Source organism: Equus quagga, chromosome 9, assembly GCF_021613505.1.
Source record: "Equus quagga isolate Etosha38 chromosome 9, UCLA_HA_Equagga_1.0, whole genome shotgun sequence".
Classification (NCBI taxonomy): Eukaryota; Metazoa; Chordata; class Mammalia; order Perissodactyla; family Equidae; genus Equus; species Equus quagga.
The window spans coordinates 88,866,271-88,888,445 of NC_060275.1; the positions used below are offsets into that span (position 1 = coordinate 88,866,271).

Consider the following 22,175-nt stretch of genomic DNA (forward strand, 5'->3'; position numbering starts at 1 on the left):
TCCTTATCAATACACTAACTTCCACCTATGAGTGGAGTCATATAGAGATCGTCTTTCTCTGAGTGAAACGCCAACATTTTTAGTCTTTTTTAAAAATATTATTTTCATGAAGAGTCCAACTCTTTGTCCATTAACACTGGCCCAAATGCTATGACACTGCAAAACTGAAACCATATAAACTGGTTTTTTGGACACTTGATTTTGCCCATGTTAGAGGAATATAATTGAGTAACAAACTCACTTAAAAATTCGATTACAAATAAGCATACTTTCTCACCTCCCCTGTGATATGACATGATCCCATTTCTATAGATAAGACTAAATCTTACTCGTTGTAAGTAAAATAAATATTTGTCGATTGATTTGGTTGACGCAACCGTAAGCCTCGTCTTCAGCTCAAAGTCTACATTTTACTGATAATCTAAAAATATTAATTCCTATACATCAAAATGTCTAGATAACATCCCACTTCCCGAACACACATACATTCACAGATATGCCCAACCTGCTCCTTCCAACAGAGCTTGCTTCGGGGACGAAATTTCACAGGAGTATCTAGCGCGAGGAGAGACCGACGACGCCACTTGAGCTGCGGAGGTGCCCAACAGCAACTCACTGGCTCAAAGTAAAAAAAGAGCGGCGAGGCCGGGGGGCGGGGGAGGAAGGGAGAACTCCATCAAAGATCCAAGTGACAACTCCCAACGGCTTCTAGATTCCATCCGAACAGGAAAAATGAAAAGGTTAGAAACGGTGGCAGGGCGTTGTCCCCTGCCATGTTTCAATTCACGCTGTACTAGGAACAAGCCACACATCTGTCCTACCCAAGGGGGCTTCTACAGTGCCCGTCTCCCCACCTTGGAATCACAGGGAGAGCAGTCTCCTCGACCCAGGAGGAATAACCCAGGGAGACTACCGCGGGCAGAGACTCAGCCAGAGCGGACAGGAACCAAGGGGCTGCCGCCCTCCTCTGCAAGCCAGGAAGCCCCCTCCCGCCCGCAGGTGGGCGGGCGCCCGGGGCCGAAAGGATGCAGGGCGAGGAAGGGGGTACCGGCGCCCCTCCCAGCGACCCCGCCCCGCCCCGCCAGGGGGAGCGTCTGCGCCCGACGGCCCGCGGCGGGGACCGAGCGGGCGGCGCCGGGTGGCGTCTCGGCGGCGCGGCTCCCCTCCCGCCTCCCCACCCCCTCCCTCGCCGGCCGCCCGCCCCCGGCGCGGCCCTGCCCGCCCCCTCCGCCCCCTCCCGCGGCGCCATGCGCAGACTCAGTTCCTGGAGAAAGATGGCGACAGCCGAGAAGCAGAAACACGACGGGCGGGTGAAGATCGGCCACTACATCCTGGGGGACACGCTAGGGGTCGGCACGTTCGGCAAAGTGAAGGGTGAGCACCCCCGGGGCAAGGCTTGGCCCCAGCCCGGGATCCGGGCGACTTCCGCCTCCCGCACCCCTACATCCTCCCCCGCCCGCTGCGTGCCTCGTCCCCCGGGCTCGGCAGTCCGTGTCCTGGCTCCGGCAGGAGCGGAGCCCGAGGCCGCCGCGGGACTGCGGCGCGGCCCTCCCAGGCTGGGCGCGGGTGAGGGGGGCGTCGCCATGGCGACGGCGCCGCGGCCCGAGGGGCTCGTCGGGGCGCGGGGCGGGGATGCGGAGGTGCGAACTTTCCCAGGTGGGGCGGTCCGGGGCTCGCGGCGCGCTCCGAGCGCGGGGTGGGGGTGCCGGGCTCTGCCCGGAGCGGCGGGGGTGGCCTCCCTGCGCCCGGCCGTGAGCCCTCGGCCCGGGGCCAGCCCATCGCTGCTCGGCATTGTCCGTGTTTCCGTCCTCTGGAGGAGGCTGTCGACTTACCTGCCCCGGCCGACTCTCAAGTGTGAAATAATGTGTTCCCCCCCAAATTAGGCTGCTTTGGGAGTAGCTTGCAGAATTAAAAAAAAAAAAAAGGCCATCTCGTCGGAAGGATCACTCATTGTTTTCGGAGCAGTTAGTGAGTATAAACCGGTCCTATATTTGCGGTGTAGGGTTTGTGTTCTGGATGCAGACTCCGGCCCTTCGGTGTTTCTGAATGATCAGTTTTGCAGTCTCTGTGCCAAACCTGGTAGGTGGTGCAGATATTGCCTCCAGATAGTATTTCTTCATTAATGCAGTCGTATTTTCACAGGATATTTACATTTTAATAAACAATTCAGTGCACATCATGTGAACTTTTTAATTTTTTTAAAGAAAAGCGTAGAATCTATTACCCTTGTGTTTCAACATAGTATTCTGGAAATAACGAACTTGGTCTCCAGTTCACCAATTCTGGCACAGAAAGTTTAATTGCAGATTTTGTGAGGCATACATATTTTTTTTCTTTAAAATATTTTACTGTTATTAGGGATATAGAAGAAGGAAGTATGGAACTGATCAAAATAACTTGCCCATTGGTTTTGGATGAATGATAGACTATGACTTGCATACGTTAAGCTCCTGGTAAATATTTGACTTTAAAGAAAAAAGAGTTTGTGAAAGTCTGTACGGTGAATTAACTGAACCTTGCTGTCCCAGAGCTAAATAAACATTTTCTGATTTTATCTAGGGATGGAAGAGGAGAACCCTTCCTTCTCTTGCCCTTTCTGAGTCATAGAACTGGAAAATTGCCGTATAGCCAGCCCACAGGCAAGCAACTGCCTAAACCTTCTTATGAAAATCAGCAAGGCCAACAATGTAAGGTCAGAAGCAAATGCCAGAATAGGATACTAAGAGCCATTAGGGTGGGTCTGTATTAGGCCAGTAAGATGTTTCTGTGCCCTTGAAGTTATTTATTTACTTTGGCTATGCTGTCTCTTGTTAGTGGTTACCAACTGCTTTTAGTTTACAAGTATTTGTAGGAAATGCTCATTAATGTGCCCCAAATAGTGATGACACTTTTGATGCCCTCACCCCGCCCAGAGTTCTGCCTGGATTAGGGAGCTCATCTTTCTCCTAATACAGACCTGAACAGAGTCAGCTCCCATATTCTTATTTACTAGATGGCTTTTGGCATGGCAGATAGGAAAGCAAGAGGAAATTTTTCATTTTCTGGATTTGATCTGTCTTGTGGCTGGGACGTGAATCCCTCTAGTGACTGCTGTTCCTTAACCTTCACTCCGCGCAGGTGACTCTTGAAGTACCACACACTGGCAAAGTCAGCAACCTCTCCAAATATAGAAAGGCCAATATTAGTCAAAGCATCACAGGTTTCATAGGTATGATTACGTTTGTTCATAAATACTTTAGTTGATGTTGGTCAGAATGCTCAACTAGTGCATTTTTTAAGTTGTTAAACAATTGGGATGCTTTTCCCCCCAAGTGATAGAAAATCCAGCTCAGCCTGTCAAGAACATCTCTGTGGTTCTCTCTCCAGAGCAAGGAAGCTCCAGCATATCTTCATGGATCTCATGGCTCATCCAGTCACTCTGGCCGGGGATGCCAGTTGGCTCAGACTTGTTCCTAAGTTGGCACTAGCAAGGGAGATGGCATTACCCTTGGAGGAATATGGCCCACTGTTGGATGTGTGTGTGTAGGGGGGGGTGCATCTTCTTCTGAAGTGCTTGGATAGTGTAAGGAGATGGGGTAGCTACCTACACAGAAATGAGTATTAATTGTTAGGAGAGAGAAAGGGGGACATAGATGCTTGACAAGCAGGCAAAAATAGCTACTATAGTGGTAGCAGTAACTTACCCTAGCTTTAATTTGACGAGAATTCTTATGAATAATACGATTAGCCATATGTTTCAGTGGAGACAATTTAGAGGAGATAAAGCTTTTAAAATTATACACCTTGGTAAATTGAACAGAGAAAAGGAATCTAATAGAAGATGTGATGTTGATGATAGGCAGAAAAATTCCCAATATGATATTCCGGGCTTAGGGGAAATTTAATTTTGGGGGGGAGGGGAGTGTAAATTCATAGTAATTATTTTGTTTCCTTTTACAGGCTAGAAAAAAAAAATCCTTCGGTAACTTAATTGTAACGTTTTGAGGGGAAAGTTTAAATAGACAACTAGGATTAGTTTGGGATTATGCTTGAATTATCTTTTATTATTTCCACGGTATTCCCTTCCCCGCACCCCCCCCCCCCCCCCCCCCCCCCCCCGCCCCAGGTGGAACAGTTATAAAAGCATGGATGAATAAAGTCATGTCACTATTGCAGGAAATAAAAATGGCAGTTTTTGTTAGTTTTCCAAGAGAAGAGAAGAGTCTCTTTAGTGACATGGATGGTCTTTGGCAAATGAGTTGTTAACACATAAAACCTGTTTATTAAGTTGGTGAGTAGTTCTACATAAAATTGCAATTTCAGGTAAATAGGTGTCTGTTCTCTTTGTGAATGAATTATAATACAAGTTATTTAAACATTTCTTTAAGTTAGAAATCTGTATATGAGCTAGAGCTATGTATAGCATGGGTGAATCTCAAGTATATAAGATTAGACCACAAAAGCAGAAGTAGAAGAATATGTGCAGTCATGTTATTTATATAAATTTTAAAAACATGCAAAAACACTCATAACTTGCTGGTGGGAGTATAAATTGGTACCACCTCTATAGAGTGTGACAGCAATTCAACTTCTAGGAATTTATCCTGCAGATATACTCGTGTGTGAAATAATGAGTTATTCACTGTTGTATTGTTTGTAAATACAAAAGATTGGAAGTAATCTTTCTAATAGGTTAGTAGTTAAATTATGTTTTATCTATGCAGTGATATACTTTGTACACGTTAAGGAAAAAAAAGCAAGAGACTTTATATAATTTAGAGAACAATTTCCCAGGTGTATTTTTTTTTTTAAGGAAGATTAGCCCTGAGCTAACATCTGCCACCAATCCTCCTCTTTTTCCTGAGGAAGACTGGCCCTGAGCTAACATCCGTGCCCATCTTCCTCTACTTTATATGTGGGACGCCTGCCACAGCATGGCTTGACAAGCAGTGCGTAGGTCCGCACCTGGGATCCAAACCAGCGAATCCCGGGCCACTGAAGTGGAATGTGTGAATTTAACCACTGTGCCACTGGGCCACTGGTGTATTTTTAAGAGGAAAAATAAGGGGATAGTAGAACAATGTATATAGTATACCTACCATTTGTGTATAAAAGCGGGGGCAAGTATGTACCTAAGTGTAACTGCTTATGTATGTGCCGAGTGTCTAAAGGTACACATGAAACTGTGTTACATTAGTTGTTCAGGGGCGGGGGAACTGGGTAGCAGGGGGAAATTTCACAGTATGTCCTTCTCTACTTTTGAATTGTGTAGTGTAGGTATTATGTATTCAAAAGAATATATAAAATTAAATTTGTAAAAATCAACATGAGAAACATTGTTACTGTACACATGGGAAAGACAAACACTGCATTCAACATAGTAGTTCCCTCTGGAGGGAGAGAAAGGGATCTGGGAGGAGTCACACAGGGCTCCAGTTGCGTCTGTAATGTTTTGTTGCTTAAGTTGGTGGTATAGGTGGGATCTGGGTATTTGATTTGCCTTTTGGGATGCCTGAAATGTTTTGTTAAGAAAAGGTACCTTTCTCAAATTTCCACTTATGGGTTTGAAAGCTCACCCTTTTCCAGAATTAATTTATTTACCTTCTACTTTTAGCAGTGGGATTTTTATTCTTTTAATTTTAGAGCGAGAACAAAATGGTTAGGTGATTAGAATATCTTCAGTAGATATTTCTGTCTTTGTGGCATCTCTTTCCTATTTAAAATTCTTTCTTTCAAAGTATGATCTTGTTTCACTTTGATTACGTATCTGATAAGAAGAGCATTTGTTGCAATGTTCTGCAGTTAGACAAAGTTCCCTTTAGAAAGCAGTGACAGTTTGTTAGCGAGTATTTGGTTGACTAATCTGCTGTTCTAGTGAGACAGTGTGAATTCTGGTAACCTTTGCTGTGAGTGACTGCAGGTCTTCCCTGGCAGAAATATGTGTCTTCCGTTTCATTCAAAAGCAACATCTTGGCACTACTGTAAAACAGTGACAGTCTGAAAAGTAAAGTTTTGAGCTTTGGAAAAGGGGAGCAATTTCTTAGTAATGCATATTCCTGACAAAGTCCATTTACTACATTACAAAGTCCATTTACAGTCCGTTACTACAGTGATTTATTGACTATGGAGCAACAATTAATTTGGCTGCAACTGAGTTTAGTCAATGGAGAATCTTTAGCCCAGTGTTGAGAAGGCGGTTCAGGTTTTGATATTGTGCCGTTTTCCCCTCCTGCTGCACATTGATTTTGGGGTAGAGTGCATCGGTCAAAAGACTTGGAGTCAGAAGACCTGTCCCAACCTGATCGCTTAATAGCTTTGCTTCAGCAAATGGCACATTCTCTCAGAGCCTCATAATTACCTGCATCATAGGTTTATTGTGAGGATCGAATATGATAATTTGTTTCCTAAACTGTAAGACACTATATTTTCAACAGTATTATGCTACTGAAATTCTAATATTGATGTTGGTAATGGGGTTCAAGGAAAATATTTCTGTTCCTTTAAGGAAAACATTATCATATGATGGCCTTAAATTATCAAGATTTTGCTGGGAAGAAAGAGGGGGAAAAGCATTAGGGGGATACTGCCCACTCTGAGAAAATATTTTAGAGTCATCAGTGTTGGGTCATTATTTGAAAAGCGTGGAGGGAAAAACCTGTGTCCAGTTAAGACTGGGAAATACTAGGTTAAACAGCGTTTAACAGGTTTCTTTACTATAGGGCTTTTCAGAGCCATTGCTGTGTTAACAGGCATAGTGAGTTTCCAAAAGGGAGAGTGTACATCCTTTCCCAGACTTCCTTGATTATGAAATCTTTTTCTGTGGAGAGTCTCCAGTCCTAGTTTTTTGTAGAGCATACTTTAGAAAATCTATTCTAATAATTTTAGTTTTGTGATTTTTCTAGCTCATAGAAAATTAGAATCCCCCAATTAGAACATTGAGAGGGGGCTATAAGAGCTGACTCTTGATAGACCTGAAGGATGTAACACAACTTCAAAAAACAGAAAACCACACGAGCTGGAACCTAGAACCTGGGAGCCCGGGAGCAAGAAGTGCTGTCGGGTGAAGTAACTCCCACTGTGTCACTGTTTGAGGGGAAGTAACTGATGCTCACACAGGGGGAACCTGTGCCTGCCTCCCAGTCATCACATAGAGTGTGTTCCGTTTAAGAATTCTTGGGCCTCTGTAGTACAGTTTAGAAAACCTGTTTTCAAAAAAGATTACTTTTGTTAACTTGTTCGTTTTAATGGAGAATATCATATTTTAGGAAAAATGTATTATGTCAATTTCCTAGGGCTGTAGCAACAAAGTACTGCAAACTGGGTGGCTTCCAACAACAGAAATCTATTCTCTCCGAGTTCTGGAGGCTGGAAGTCGGAAATCAAGGCTTAGTAGAGTCACACTCCCTCTGAAGGCTGTAGGCGAGGACCTGTCTTTGTGTCGTCCAGCTTCTGGTGGCTCCAGGTGTTCCTTGGCTTGTGGTAGCAAAACTCCATTCTCTGCCTTTGTCTTCACGTGGCTGCCTTCAGAGTGTGTGTGTGTGTGTGTGTGTGTCCGTGTGTGTCCATGTCCATGTTCTCTCCTCTTCTTGTAAGGACACCAGTCATTAGAGAGCCCACCCTAAATCTAGGATGATTTCATCTTGACATGCTTAACCAATTACATCTGCAAAGACCCAACTTCCAAATAAGATCACATTCTGAGGTTCCGATGGACAGGAATTGGGGTGGGGGGTACTCTTCAAGCCAGTACGCTTGCCATTGTGGTTTATATGCTTCTAGTTTATGCTCTTCGTTTCTCCCTTGTATTACTTTAATTTTTGAGTAACTTTTAAATTGGTTTGACAGAATGAATAAAATGTCTTCTTGGTATCTTGTCTTAAAACATTGAAATTGGTCTGAGGCAGGTTTTTAGTTGACTGGATCCATTTTCTCCTATGGGAAAAAGGTCTGTAGCAGTGCTTGGCACAGAGTGGGTGCGGGTACTCAGTAACTATTTCTTAAATGAATGAGGGAATTTTTAGAATAATTCTTATTAGTGTGGGAGAATTCAGTCTATTATTTTTTTCAGACCACAAGACTATAAATTAAGGATTCCTCTGATATGTTCAACTTCTACTACTTATGGCTTTACATTTGTATTATTATACTATGTAACGTCCTCTTGAGGATTATCTTTTTTAAAAAATTATCGTATTTCACTTACCATTTTTGGAAAAAGCACACGTTTTTGAAGCAGACGGGTTCATGTTTTGGCTTTGCCAGTCACTAGCTGTGTAACTTGGGGCACGTTATTTCATCTTCCCATTCCTCCCTCCGTTACCTGTAAAGTGTTGCTAATAGCATGGTAAGAGTTAGAGTCAGTCTGTTTGTGTACAAACTGGGTGTGTCTCGAATATTAATTAGTAACTTGCATAGCTTAATTATGTGTTACAAATCAACTAGATTTACATTTTTAAAAGATAGTATTTGTTTAAAAACTCTGATTTAAACGCAAGTCAAATGAACCTGATTTTTCCCTCTGCATTCTTCTATGAGGGAACAAGTGTTCCCACGGTTTTTAGGTAGGAGATGAAATCACTGTCCAGGGCCAGCTGCTGTGTGGATATATGTGTAGCAGTAATATGTTGGAGATTAACCAAAGTCAAGAAATGAGTTGAACTTTGGAAACTAGAAATCTCAGGATTGGTGGCAATGGGAGTGGGGAGGGTGGAACAGGTTGGTGAAATCGAAGCTGTGAGGATGGGAGCCTGATGCATAGAGATCACAGCTGTTATTTATTCAGCACTTAGTATGTGCCTGGGTAAAGACATGCTACTGAATCTAAGTGGATAAGGGGGACAAATAAAAGAGCCGAGATAAAATTGGTTTTATAGGGATTAAACCAGAAAATTTAGGGCTGATTAGATAGGGATGGGGGATAGGTGTGGGAGCAATGGAAAATAACCCTAAATAGTAATAGCCAGCATTTATTTATCAAGCACTGACTGTGCCGGCACCATAGAAAAGTGCTTTACAAATCTTCCCTTGTGTATTCCTTACAGTCACCTTATGGACTATGTGGTATTCTTATTTTTAGGTAAGTGACTAGACGGTTGAAGTAATTTCACTTGCCCAAGTCAAACGTTTGGTAAATACCTTCATGCAGGAACAAAACCCAGGTCTGTGTGACTACAAAGTCTGTGCTTTGTGCACAGGTTGCCTTCTCACGTGGAAGTGGAATTGGGTACTCAACCCACTCCTGAGAAAGGTGGACCTACTAACAGCCGTCGTTGTTTTTCCCTTCCCTTTGGAATTTTTTTTAATGGAAAAGAATATAGAACAGTAAGTCAAATTTGAAAAAAAGTCACTGTAGAATAACTATTTTCATTTTAGTAAATTATCATTTTCATGTGAATATTTTTTGTGTAGCTGGAAAGTGTCAAACGCATATATAATTTTTGTTTGCTCTTTTCGTGTTTATAAGAAGATTTTCTTTTTCTGTAGTCTTCCTATGAGAGTCTGTTATGTTGGAATAACAAGGTATTAAATTCTTCTCTGGAATGGGTCATTTAGGTTACTTGTTGTCTGTGCTCTTACGTAAGACACTGTAATAGACATATTTATGCACATTTCTTCATCTACTTGATTCCAAGTTAAATTCTGAGTAGGGAACTGCAGATTGTAAAAAAATGGAGTATCACTCTTAGTGCTATTCTAGGACGTTGACTCTTCTTTAATTCCCCTAAAATGTTCTCTTGGTTTACGCAGCCATGAATAGGGAACTAGTGTACTAATTTTCCATTCAAAAACCAAACTGATCATGTCCCCTGCCTGTTTCCATAGTTCCTAATGTCTCCATGTGTGTGTGTGTGTGTGTGAATTTGAGTGATTTTACAGTCGCTGTCATGACACCCTCTCCCTCCCTGCCTGTCTCAATTTTGGTTTGAATATTTATGCAATCATACTTTTGTGATTTCTTCTGTTGTTTCAAAAGAGAGGAAATTATGCCTCTATACTTTCTTCTAATTAATTTATAATTTGATGAAATGCTCAAGTACTAGAAAAAAGTCTTGAGCTACACCTTGATTGTTTGGTTATTGATTTCGTTCTTTATTCTGCATTTTTTGGCGGGGTTCTATTCATAGGCAGAATAATATTCTTCTCCCTGTTACTCATGAATTGAATTTTACTTGATTCCCTGTTCCTTGTCTATCACTTTCCCTCCAATTCTTGCCAATTTCTTCCTCATTTTTTGGTATGTGTTCCATAAAATTTCATCACATTTCTGCTGCAACTTACTGGTTTCTGAATGATTTTAATTGTTCTGTTGGAGTTGGTTATCTTGCAGTTGCACATTTGCTGGAAGGATTTACATTGTAGAGGTATTGTGAAGGTTAAGAAAGAATCTAGACAAAATGGAAGGTGAAATTAGGTGGTAAATTGTATTCTTGAAAAGGACTGAGAGTTAAGACTCCAACTTAAACACTTTTCTTTGAGTCTTATTTAACAAAGACTTTTTTCTCCCATCATGAAATACTGTATAACTTAACATTGGATTTAATATTATTAACTAAAATATTTAAACAAAGTAGCAAACGCTTAAAAAAAATTCAAACTAGTGAGGAACCACTTCATCCCTTGTTCTACCCTCTTGACTGCAGGGTGTGGGGTGGGGCAGAAGAGCTGGTCACTCGTTGTCTTGGGTAGCCTGGTCGGGATAAAATGTTGAATTGTTGAAAACCTCTGGACCTGACGATCTGTAAGGAAGGTTCTGTTTAGTTCTAAAATGTTGTGCTTTTTATTGTTAAATAGTCAAGAGCACCTATTCAGTGAGCAGCAAGCAATGAGTCTTTTCTTTCTTTGAGAAAAATAATTTCACTATCTTAGAGCTCCCCTGCTTGAAGACCCGCAGTGCTTCTTGATCTTTGGGGGTCTTTAAAGGATGGTCAGCTCCATCGCAAATCCCAGATCAAGCAGGAAAGCCTATTTATATTTAGATTGGAATAATGAGAAAAATTCTTTGTTTAAAGTAATGTTTTAGATACAAGAAATTTAAAATATCAGTGTTGAGTTTTCAAATGGGAAATAGTAAAAAATATTGTATTCATCCACTAGGGCTGCCGTGCCAACAGATGGCAGACTGCATGGCTTTAACAACAGAAATGTGTTTCCTCATGGTCTGGAGGCCAAAGTCTGAGATCCAGGTTTCAGCAGGCTTGATCTCTTTGGAGGCCTCTCTCCCTCGCTTGCAGATGGCTGCCTTCTCCCTCTGTCCTCACATGGGCTCCTGTGTGTCCCCCTGCTATCTCTGTGTGTCCTCATTTCCTCTTACGAGGACCCCAGTCAGGTTGGATCAGGGCCCACCTGCACTGTCTCATTTTAGCTCTGTCGCCCCTTTAAAGGCCTTGTGTCCAAATGCTCTCACATTCTGAGGTACAACAGGTTAGGGCTTCAAGGTGAATTTTGAAGGAGACACAATTCAGCCCATAACAAGTATAAATTACTAAGAAGGGATTTCTTGGTATCATTACACTTGATTTTTCAGCTGGTCGTTATCAAGATTGCCAGGGAAAGCTCTCTGATATTGGTCTTACAAACTATGTTCTAATTTAGAAGAGAAGGTTTTCTTCCTGAAAAGATAAAACCCTAAATCGCTTATTTAAAAATTAAAATATATATATATATTTTTGTAAAGTAATACATAGGTATGTTAAAAAAGAGTGTTAAGAGGTATATTCATAAAACAGAATTCCCTACTCCCCACTTTCAACTCTTAGCTGTTTCTTCTTATATTTGTTTCTGTGGTTTATTTTTTAAACCTCCACGTTTCTAATTGATGTATGCATGTGTACAGTCTATCTTGTAATTCTTGTTGACAGAGTGTTTTTGTTGACTCCCTGTTATGGTACATGAGGATTTTAGTTCTCTTGTACCTTTTCCTCTACACCCTTATTCTCCTAATATAACTATATCATACTTGAAAAGACTTCATCTTTGGCATTTTCATCATTGTGACTGTAAAAACTATTTGCTGAGCCAATACTATGGCTATATTTTCTTATAGAACTTTTCATTTTTCCTGTAGTTAGTAAATTACTTCATTTTTTCGTTTGCTTAGTTTTATTTGAAACTAAGGGTAAATTTCCCACATCTTCAAATGCCTTTGTAAAATATCTCTCAATACAGTGTTCCATACTTTCAATCTGTAAGATAATTTGTCCTTTTTCGCCCCCTGGGAATAACTATCTTGGATCCTCTGTTGCATTTCTCTCTGGATTTGTTGCCTTCCAGGCCCCTACACATCTGTTACCTAGGACTTTGCTTCATTACCATATTGCAGATTCTCTTAGTTTTTCTCCTATGTTAGAGATCCCTCTTTTACTGGATAGCATCTTTTTTGGTTTCCTTCCAGATTTGATGATTATATATTCTCCAGTAGATTCTTGAGAAAGGGTGAATAGAAGCTAAATTTTTGGAGACTTTGCCTCTATAAGAATGTCTAAATTCTTCTATCATCGTTGGTTATCTGGGCATAGTATTCAGAATTGAAAGATAATCACTTAAATTTGTTTTTCTAATTTTGAAAAATAGAAACTACATGCTCATGAACCAAAATGTAAAAGGTTCCAGGGGTTATGGATGGGGACATGCATCTGCAGTGTGAGGGAGTTGCTTGGGATGATGGAACTGTTTCATGGCTGATTATAGTGTTGGTTACACCAGTTTCTACATGTGTTAAAATTCGTAGACCTGAACACCAAAATAAAAAGCTTCAATTCGAATGTATGGTAGTTTTAAAAATGAAAAATAAGTTAAAAGAGTTTGCAAATAGACGACATAAAGAGATGGAAAGACATTCCATGCACATGGATTGGAAGAATAAACATAGTTAAAATGTCATACTACCTAAAGCAATCTACAGATTCAACACTATCCCAATCAGAATTCCAGTGTCATTCTTTACAGAAATTGAACAAAGAATCCTAAAATTCGTATGGGGCAACAAAAGACCCTGAATTGCTAAAGCAATCCTGAGAAAGAACAACAAAGCTGGAGGCATCACAATCCCTGACTTCAAAACATACTACAAAGCCACAGTGATCTAAATAGCATGGTACTGGTACAAAAACAGATGCACAGATCAATGGAACAGAATTGAAAGCCCAGAGATAAAACCACACATCTATGGACAGCTAATCTTTGACAAAGGAGCTGAGGGCCTACAATGGAGAAAAGAAAGTCTCTTCAACAAATGGTGCTGGGAAAACTGGACAGCCACATGTAAAAGAATGAAAATCAACCATTCTTTTTCACCATTTACTAAAATAAACTCAAAATGGATCCAAGACCTAAAGATTAGGCCTGAAACAATAAGTCTTCTAGAAGAGAATATCGGCAGTACACTGTCTGACATCAGCTCCAAAAGAATCTTTTCAGACCCCATAACCCCTCACATGAGGGAAACAATAGAAAGAATAAACAAATGGGACTTCATCAGACTAAAGAGCTTCTTCAAGGCAAGGGAAAACAGGATTGAAACAAAAAAACAGCCCACTAATTGGGAAAAAATATTCACAAGTTATTTATCTGACAAAGGGTTAATCTCCATAATATACAAAGAACTCACACAACTCAACAATAAAAAATCAAACAACCCAATTACAAAATGGGCAGGGGACATGAACAGACATTTCTCCAAAGAAGATATACGGATGGCCAATAGACTCATGAAAAGATGCTCATCATCACTAATCATCAGGGAAATGCAAATCGAAACTACACTAAGATATCACCTTACACTTGTTAGAATGGCAAAAATATCCAAAACCAAGAGTGACAAATGTTGGAGAGGCTGTGGAGAAAAGGGAACCCTCATACACTGTTGGTGGGAATGCAAACTGGTGCAGCCACTATGGAAAACAGTATGGAGATTCCTCAAAAAGTTAAGAATAGAAATACCTTATGACCTAGCCATCCCACTACTGGGTATCTATCCAAAGAACCTGAAATCAGCAATTCCAAAAGTTCCATGCACCCCTATGTTCATCGCAGCATTATTCACAATAGCCAAGTTATGGAACCAGCCTAAGTGCCCAGCAACTGATGATTGGATAAAGAAGATGTGGTATATACATACAATGGAATACTACTCAGCCATAAAAAAGGACAAAGTCATCCCATTCACAACAGCATGGATAGACCTTGAGGGTATTATGTTGAGTGAAATAAGCCAGACAGAGAAAGACGAACTCTGTATGACTCCACTCATAGGTGGTAGTTAACGTATGGACAAAGAGAACTGATCGGTGGTTGCCAGGGGAAAGGGGGGTGGGGTGAGGGCACTAGGGGTGAAGTGGTGTACCTACAACATGACTAATAATGATGTACAACTGTAATTTCACAAGGATGTTAATTTTCATAACCTTAATAAAAAAAAAGTTCATAACTAATAAAAAAAAAGAATTACAAATACAAAAATGTATACAGCAAAAATGAAGTCTCTTTTCTTTCTCCCTCCTCTTGGCTTCCAGCTTACCTTTCTGGAAGCAACTGTTATCACTTTCATATGTTGTCTCCCACTTAATTACTCTTAAACATGTATACATTGACCCATTCATGGGTCAATCAGGGATAATTAAAAGGAACTTAAATTTGCTCAAGTATTTTTTGAGAATGCTAAGATTACTACTCTTAGAATACCTCTAAATATGTTATTAATGAAGCCTGGCTCTAACTTATTAAAATTATTTCTCCTACAGTTGGCAAACATGAATTGACTGGGCATAAAGTTGCTGTGAAGATACTCAATCGCCAGAAGATTCGAAGCCTCGATGTGGTTGGAAAAATCCGCAGAGAAATTCAGAACCTCAAGCTTTTCAGGCATCCTCATATAATTAAACTGTAAGATCTGATTGTATTAAATATACTCATAGAATTTTTGCATCATTTTTGTTAACCTACTTAATCCAACAAGCAAGAAAGATGACTGACATTTCCTCGGTCTATTCCCTGAGGGTTTTAAAACTTCTTCCCATTCATGTATTTATCTAACCCCATTCATGGTCACTTAAGCCTGTGTTCGTGTTTTGCTTATCAGCTGTTATCTTTCTCATTCTTTCTTGTCTCTGGACAATGCCCTTCTGATATCGTTCAGTGCCCCTATTGCTGTAGGACGTATGATTATTTGCTGGTAAAAACTCTTGACCTCTGCATTTCCCGGTGGTGTCAGTTAGCTCACTAGAGATGGTGCAGTAGAAAGCGTTCTCCCCAGTGCTGTTTATATCTGGTGAAACAAATGACAAATACTAGAATTTCAGGAATCCAGTATTTCAGAAGGGCAGTAATATTACCATTGTTTTACAGTTGCCAAGTGTAGGGTCTACAGATAACTTAGTTACTGCTCAGCTTTCTTTTTTTTTTATTTTCTGATTAGCCCTGAGCTAACATGTGTTGCCAGTCCTCCTCTTTTTGCTGAGGAAGACTGGTCTTGAGCTAACATCCATGCCCATCTTCCTCTACTTTACATGTGGGATGCCTACCACAGCATGGCGTGCCAAGCAGCGCCATGTCTGCACCCGGGATCCGAACCAGCGAACCCTGGGCCACCAAAGCGGAACGTGTGCACTTAACTGCTGCACCACCAGGCCAGCCCCTACTCAGCTTTTTTATGCAGGCTATAAGTTAAAACTGCTTAGGCTTTTCTGCTGAACTGGCTGACTCACGCTTTATTTCACTCTCACCTCTTCTCATTGGTTGAGGTGCCGTGGTTTTAAATACCATCCATATGCTGATAACCCCTAAATATACATCTCCTGCTTTGAAACCTCAGCCCTGGACTCCAGCCTCATATGCTCACTGCCTGCATCTCCATTTGGATGTCCAGGAGGCCTGCAAAACTCGACGTGCCCAAAACTGAACTGTGTATTACCCTCCAAACCTGCTCTTCCCACAGTTTTTCCCATCTCAGTTCATATCCAGTTCCCTCAGGGCAGAAACTTTGGAACCATCCTTAACTTCCCATTTCTCCCACTTCCCACCATCTGTTCTATCTTTCTCTTCAAAATATGTCTGGGATCTGAGTGTTTCTCATTTCCTTCATTGCTGTCAACCCAGCGTCAGCCACCTCCGTCTCTCTCATGGACTACTGCATTCGCCTCCTGCTTCCACCTTTCCCGTCCAGTCAGTTCTTCACATTGCTGCCAGAAATTAAAGTTACCCTTTTAATAGACCAGATCACATGACCGCTTTGCTTAAAACTTTCAGTAGCTTTCCCTCTCCCTGAGAGTAAAACCCAGAGCCTCATCCTGGCTTGTAAGGTTCTGGGTCCTCTGGTCTCCAGTTACCTCATTGACTCTCCATCCTCTGTCCCGCTCTCAGCTTCCTCTGCTCTTGCCTTCTTACCATTCCTCAAACATGCCAGCTGGGCTTCCACCTGGGAGCCTTGCACTTCCTGTTCCCTCTGCCTGGTTCACCTTCCTCCTAGATAATGGTATAGTTTGCTCCCTTACTTCCATCAGGCTCTGCTCAAATGCTACTTTATCAGAGAGGCCTTCCTCGAACACCCTGAATGAGAGATTCCCGAGTTTGCTTCATTCCTCTTCATAGCATGTTCCACCACCTGAGATATTGCTTATTTACTGAGTGTCTGTTTCCTGGCTCCTGGAACATGAACTCCGTGAGACCAGCGAATCTGTTGTGTTCTTACAGTGTTCCCAGTTCCTAGCACAGTGCCTGGTATATTATAGGCGCTTAGTAAATATTTATTGAATGAATGAGTAAATATGTTTTAATATTGGTAGATAATGTTTTCTCTCACCAGGTACCAGGTCATCAGTACACCATCTGATATTTTCATGGTGATGGAATATGTCTCAGGAGGAGAGCTATTTGATTATATCTGTAAAAATGGAAGGGTAAGCCGTTCTGATTTAATCCTGTGTATATTTGTAACTCCCCTTATCCCTTACTAGCTTTGAGATATCAGGAAGCAGTTTTATTAAGAGGTCTACTTGATAACCAGTTCCCTTAGTTTTATACTTGTCTAGAATCATAGACTATTTAGAGCTAGGAAGGACCTTAAAGATTATCTCCTTGGCTACTTATACAGATGTGGAAACAGACTCACAGTTTATATATTTGCTCGAGGTCACATGATTTATTAATGATGGAATTGGATTGAGAGCCCAGAACTCATGATCCTCAGACTTGTGCCTTTGGGGCATACAAATACCTTTAATACACATCTTAAAGTATATACTTAATCCTCACAAAATTTATTATTAAATACTTAAAGATCTAGGCCTTGCTAGTCAAAACCCTAGCCATATTTAAATTGCATTCATTTTTTGGTTTCAGAAATCTGATGTACCTGGAGTAGTAAGAACAGGCTCCATGAATGAGATTTAAAGAACTTAGAGTTGAAAGGAGCTTTAGAAGACATTTTGAGCAGTATCTTAAGTTAAGATACAGAAACCGAACACTGCCCGCCATCCATCCCTTTTCTCACACCCAGGTTATGTGGTATGCAAAAACCTCCTCTGGAAGAGCCGGATCTGGCACGGAGAAGCCAATTTTTTTACCTCCCAGTCCTAAAGTTCATTATGTTATTCATTCATTTGTTATATGCAGCATATCTGTTTACTTTCATCATTAACCAAGTTAATTTTGATTTTCCCATTTCTTAACATGGTTCATTTCAATTTCAGGTATTCTCCTTCTCTAGTCACTGTAAACCACCCCCACCCCACCTCCCCACCCCCAATTTTCTGCCTGGAAAAATGGAAACAGGCACAAATGGAATTGCTATCTTGTTTTCTTACCTTTTCTCTTCTTTTTTTCATTTCTTGGTCATTTTGCTTTCCATTATGGGAATTTTCTCTAATTTTTACCCGTTGCATAATAAATTTCAGCTTTCATCTTTTATTTCAGAGGTCTCTTTCTTGTTTTCTGAAATTTCCTTTCTTTAAATAGCCTATTTTTGTTCCACAGATGTAATAACCTTATCTTTCTGAGGATGACAGTTAGTTTTAAACAAAAAGGAGTCTTCTGCTCCCAGCATTGTTTCTGTTCCTTCTGTGCTCCTTTATTTTCTGTTCATTTTACTGGTCTTTGTCTGTTGTGTATGGCCCTTCCTCAGATATCTGGTGATTCTTGGTTGTCCACTCATGTTTGACAATGGGGCACTAAGTGCCAAGTTCATCTTGGTGGAACTTATTGATTGGTGGGCCTTCGCATAGGCTGAATAGGTAGAGGCCTGTCCGTTTTATTAGGGTAGACCAAAATGTCAATAATTACAAATATTTTTCCCTTGGATCAGATAGTTGCTCCAGAAGATACCTTCCTGTTTCCTTGAGAGTATTAGCTGCCAGTATTCCAGTTGCTGAATGGGGAAGAGATCTGCAAGTCTCACTAGTTAATATGTTGACTTTCACTTAATTGCCAAATTTTCCTTCTGGGACCTCATCTCTGCCTTGGTGTCCTTGAGAACAGAGCTGCTTCAGCATTACTAAAGAGTAAATCATGGGTCTTATTTCCCAGTAGGACTGAGTTTAAAACTTCTTACTTCAACCAATTGTCCTGTTGTCAGTCCACCTCTCCCTTGTCCCTCAGAAATCCCCAGTGCTTCCAATTTCTAAGCTTTTCCAGGGTTCTGTGAGTAGACAAGTTTATTATTGGTTTCCACCCCCTTGGGCTTAGGTTTCAGCTTTCTCTGGCTGGTGAAGTCTTTGTCGCTCTTCATCCACTCTCTGGCTTGGTGACTTCTCTTGATTACTGCTGTCTCTTCTCATACTATTCTTTATATGCTAATGTCATTTTAGGGATGTTTCAGGGAGTGGAGACAAAGGTTCAGTATTTACCCGGAAATGAGCTTTGACTTTGCTAATCTTCCTTTGTAGACTTCTCCTCCCCCATCCTTTGTACCGTATTTATTATTGCTATAGTTTAATTTTCACTTTTTATAGCCTATCTAGTTATTTTACCTTTTATATTTTGTTTAATCAATTAAGTTTTCTTCTATTTCACATTTAGAACACATTCTTGTTTTCATTTAGTATATTTGATATAAAAAGTTTTATTGTATTAAAAAATGAACCTACATTTCTTCTAGAAATAAAGGTGTTAGATTGTTAACGCATTAATATTTTCTTTAGAGGAAGGGTATCTATAGTACTTTAGTAGTTTTAGCTTTGGCTTCAAAAGAAATTCCTAGTTCATCTTTCCCCCCAGATTATTTATGCCATTTAAGGTGTAGAAGTGTGGTTTTAGAATGCTAATTTGTGACCTGTGTTAGAGAATTGCATATTAGAGTCCTTTGCCTAGAGGATTAATAGTTTATTTATTAAATATGACCTCTTGGGAACAGGTATGTCTAAGTGGTGGTTATCGCTTATGGAAAAAACATCATAAAATAAGAAAATATGGATAAATAGAATGAGAAGTTTTTAAAGAATCTTTAAAAAAATGTAGTTGCAGGAGCTGGCTTGATGGCATAGTGGTTAAGTTTGTATACTCCACTTCAGTGGCCTGGGGTTCACAGGTTTGGATCCCAGGCACAGACCTAGCACCGCTCATCAAGCCACACTGTGGCGGTGTCCCACATACAAAATAAAGGAAGACTGGCACAGATGTGATCTCAGGGACTATCTTCCTCACTCCTCCAAAAAAAAAATGTATTTGCAGCATAACATATAATTTTTTCAGTAAGCAGACTAAAGATAAATGCTTTCGTATTTTCTAAAACATATGAATTAAGGTTTTTCTTTTGTTAAAATTAAAACATCTTTTATTTCAGGACCTGTAACGTTGTTGCTTACTAATTCATTAACAATGCTTAAATGTACTTCCTCATAGAGTCTGAAATAGTATCCCCGCCACAATATAACTCTCTGTGCCCTTATCCTGCTTTGCTTTTCTTCAAAACACTGTCACTCTTTGACGTTGCATTTATTTGTTTATTGTCTATTTTCATCCACTAGATTAGGGCCTTTTTTTATTTTAGCTATATCAAGAGCATCTAAACAATGCAGGGCACATTGAAAATATTTAATACGTATTTGGTAAAGGCGTAAAGGATGAAACATTTCTAATTTATAGGAGAAAGCATGCCTCATTTCAAGTAGAAATTGAAACTATTTGTAATAGCTCATGAGACAGAAAGGAGAGCAAGCTATTACAGTGTAGTTGTCTGAGTGATAATATTAGAAAGTTGAGTTGCTGATTTGGGCTGCAAGATCCTCTGAGCATTTCTGTTTTGTGCTGCATATCTCTCCTCCCCATTCAAAAGTATCTCGTGAGTGAGGTTTGTGGGAAAGGTTTCATGCATTTTGACAGTTTTGTAGGTTGGAGAATTGTAGGTAAAAGATTTCTTATGAAAGACACACCTTTAAGATGCCTCTCTTCTTTTCTTAGCTCGATGAAAAAGAAAGTCGACGTCTGTTCCAACAGATCCTTTCTGGTGTGGATTATTGTCACAGGCATATGGTGGTCCATAGAGACTTGAAACCTGAAAATGTCCTGCTTGATGCACACATGAATGCAAAGATAGCTGATTTTGGTAAGCAGATTTTTATAGTTTCATACGTGCATTATGTTTAATAAACATTAATAGCATTCCTCAGATAATTTTTACTTCTATAGAATACATTGAGTATCCCAAAATAGTATATCCCCACCATTTTGTGTAGGAGTATACAGAAAGGGGAAAAGCTAAGGAATTCTCTTTTCTTAGCTTTGTGTCTTTAAAATTGAGTTTTATGATAGGAGGTAAATAATTTAAGATGGCAGCCTTAGAGAAATCATTTGAAAAGAGAACTATTATAAGTGAAGGAGAAGTTAGCAACCTTGTTTCCTGTGTGTTCTTGTGATCAAGTATGGAGCAAGAGGAAAGACACTGGGATAGTTATTTAAACTTGGAAAACCAGAAGGTAAACTATATGAACAAAATTATTTAAAAAAAAACTATTTTAAATGACAGAAAAACATAATTACAGCTTGAGGAACATTATTTCGATTGTCCAAAATGAAGTGATTTTTCCTTTGTTTCCTATACAAATTGCCATTGCCATTAATAAACCTAAGAAAAATGAATCTCTGCCACTCTCTTTTGCTTAGCTTCAGTTCAAATCAGAGGAGGTTCTTAGAAGTATTTTCCTCACTTTTGAATATATATATTTTAGTCTGTGGAGATTCATGGAACAGTGCCAACCAGCTCTGGGTACTGTGTGATTTTTTGGTAACTAAGTTGTTTTGACTGACTTATTCCTCAATTGTCATGATTATTTTTATAGAGTGCATTTTTGAGGAGGCAGAGGTTTCTTTTTGGAGTAAAACTATGAAGGAACTTTGATATTAAAAATTATTTCTTGTTGATTTTTTTTAGAGAATCAGAACAGGGCTTAATAGAAACTTTGAATTTTAATTCCTCTGCTCATGTGTCCTACATTTTTTCCCCTTGTAATTTTTGTATTAACAAAACTTGAACATGCCAACTTTATTCTAGTAAGCAGAATAACCAATTGCTTCATATATATTCATTAAACTCCAACAGTGCACTACCTTTAAATGTTGAAATAGATTACAAATTTTAGGGCATGATAGCAAAATATTTGGGAAATAGTAAAGACTACACGATTTTGTTGAAGTAAAGAAAAAATGATGATTTATCACTTTAATACAAACACAATTTTAGTGTTTAACAGTTTTGTTTTTATTTTTGTTCTTGGGAAATCTTGAGTAGTTGATTTTGTGTATTTTCAGGTCTTTCAAACATGATGTCAGATGGTGAATTTTTAAGAACGAGTTGTGGCTCACCCAACTATGCTGCCCCAGAAGTCATTTCAGGAAGGTAATATTGGACTCTCCCCCAGTACATTTGTACTTGCCTTTTTCTCTTAGATTTTGTTATCCTGTAGCATCATATTTAATCCTAGTGAAAGGAAAGAAATTAGAGGGTTTATTCTTTTATTGAGAAAGTGTTCTGTTTTAAGAATAAAACATTATAATGTCTTTATTTTTCTTTTAATTTTTTTTTCCTTTTTCTCCCCAAAGCCCCCTGGTACATAGTTGTATATTCTTCGTTGTGGGTCCTTCTAGTTGTGGCATGTGGGATGCTGCCTCAGCGTGGTTTGATGAGCAGTGCCATATCCGTGCCCAGGATTCAAACCAACGAAACACTGGGCCGCCTGCAGTGGAGCGCACGAACTTAACCACTCGGCCAC

General features: G+C 40.0%; 1 protein-coding gene across 6 annotated transcripts in view; it reads left to right on the forward strand.

The window, feature by feature from the left end:
• Positions 1 to 877: 877 nt before the first annotated feature.
• PRKAA1 (protein kinase AMP-activated catalytic subunit alpha 1) overlaps positions 878 to 22,175 on the forward strand; it is a 33,254-nt gene continuing 11,956 nt past the window's right edge. Inside the window, exons 1-7 of one of the 6 annotated variants that reach the window (XM_046671671.1) lie at positions 1,226 to 1,374; positions 2,560 to 2,692; positions 3,118 to 3,208; positions 14,718 to 14,859; positions 16,778 to 16,871; positions 20,368 to 20,512; positions 21,715 to 21,802. In XM_046671671.1, coding sequence (XP_046527627.1) covers positions 16,812 to 16,871; positions 20,368 to 20,512; positions 21,715 to 21,802 — 293 coding nt within the window. In that variant the 5' untranslated portion in view covers positions 1,226 to 1,374; positions 2,560 to 2,692; positions 3,118 to 3,208; positions 14,718 to 14,859; positions 16,778 to 16,811. Of the gene's footprint in view, positions 1,375 to 2,031; positions 2,080 to 2,403; positions 2,454 to 2,559; positions 2,693 to 3,117; positions 3,209 to 14,717; positions 14,860 to 16,777; positions 16,872 to 20,367; positions 20,513 to 21,714; positions 21,803 to 22,175 lie in introns of those variants that run through there. The other 5 variants (XM_046671670.1, XM_046671674.1, XM_046671672.1 and 2 more) reach the window with 5 other exon arrangements.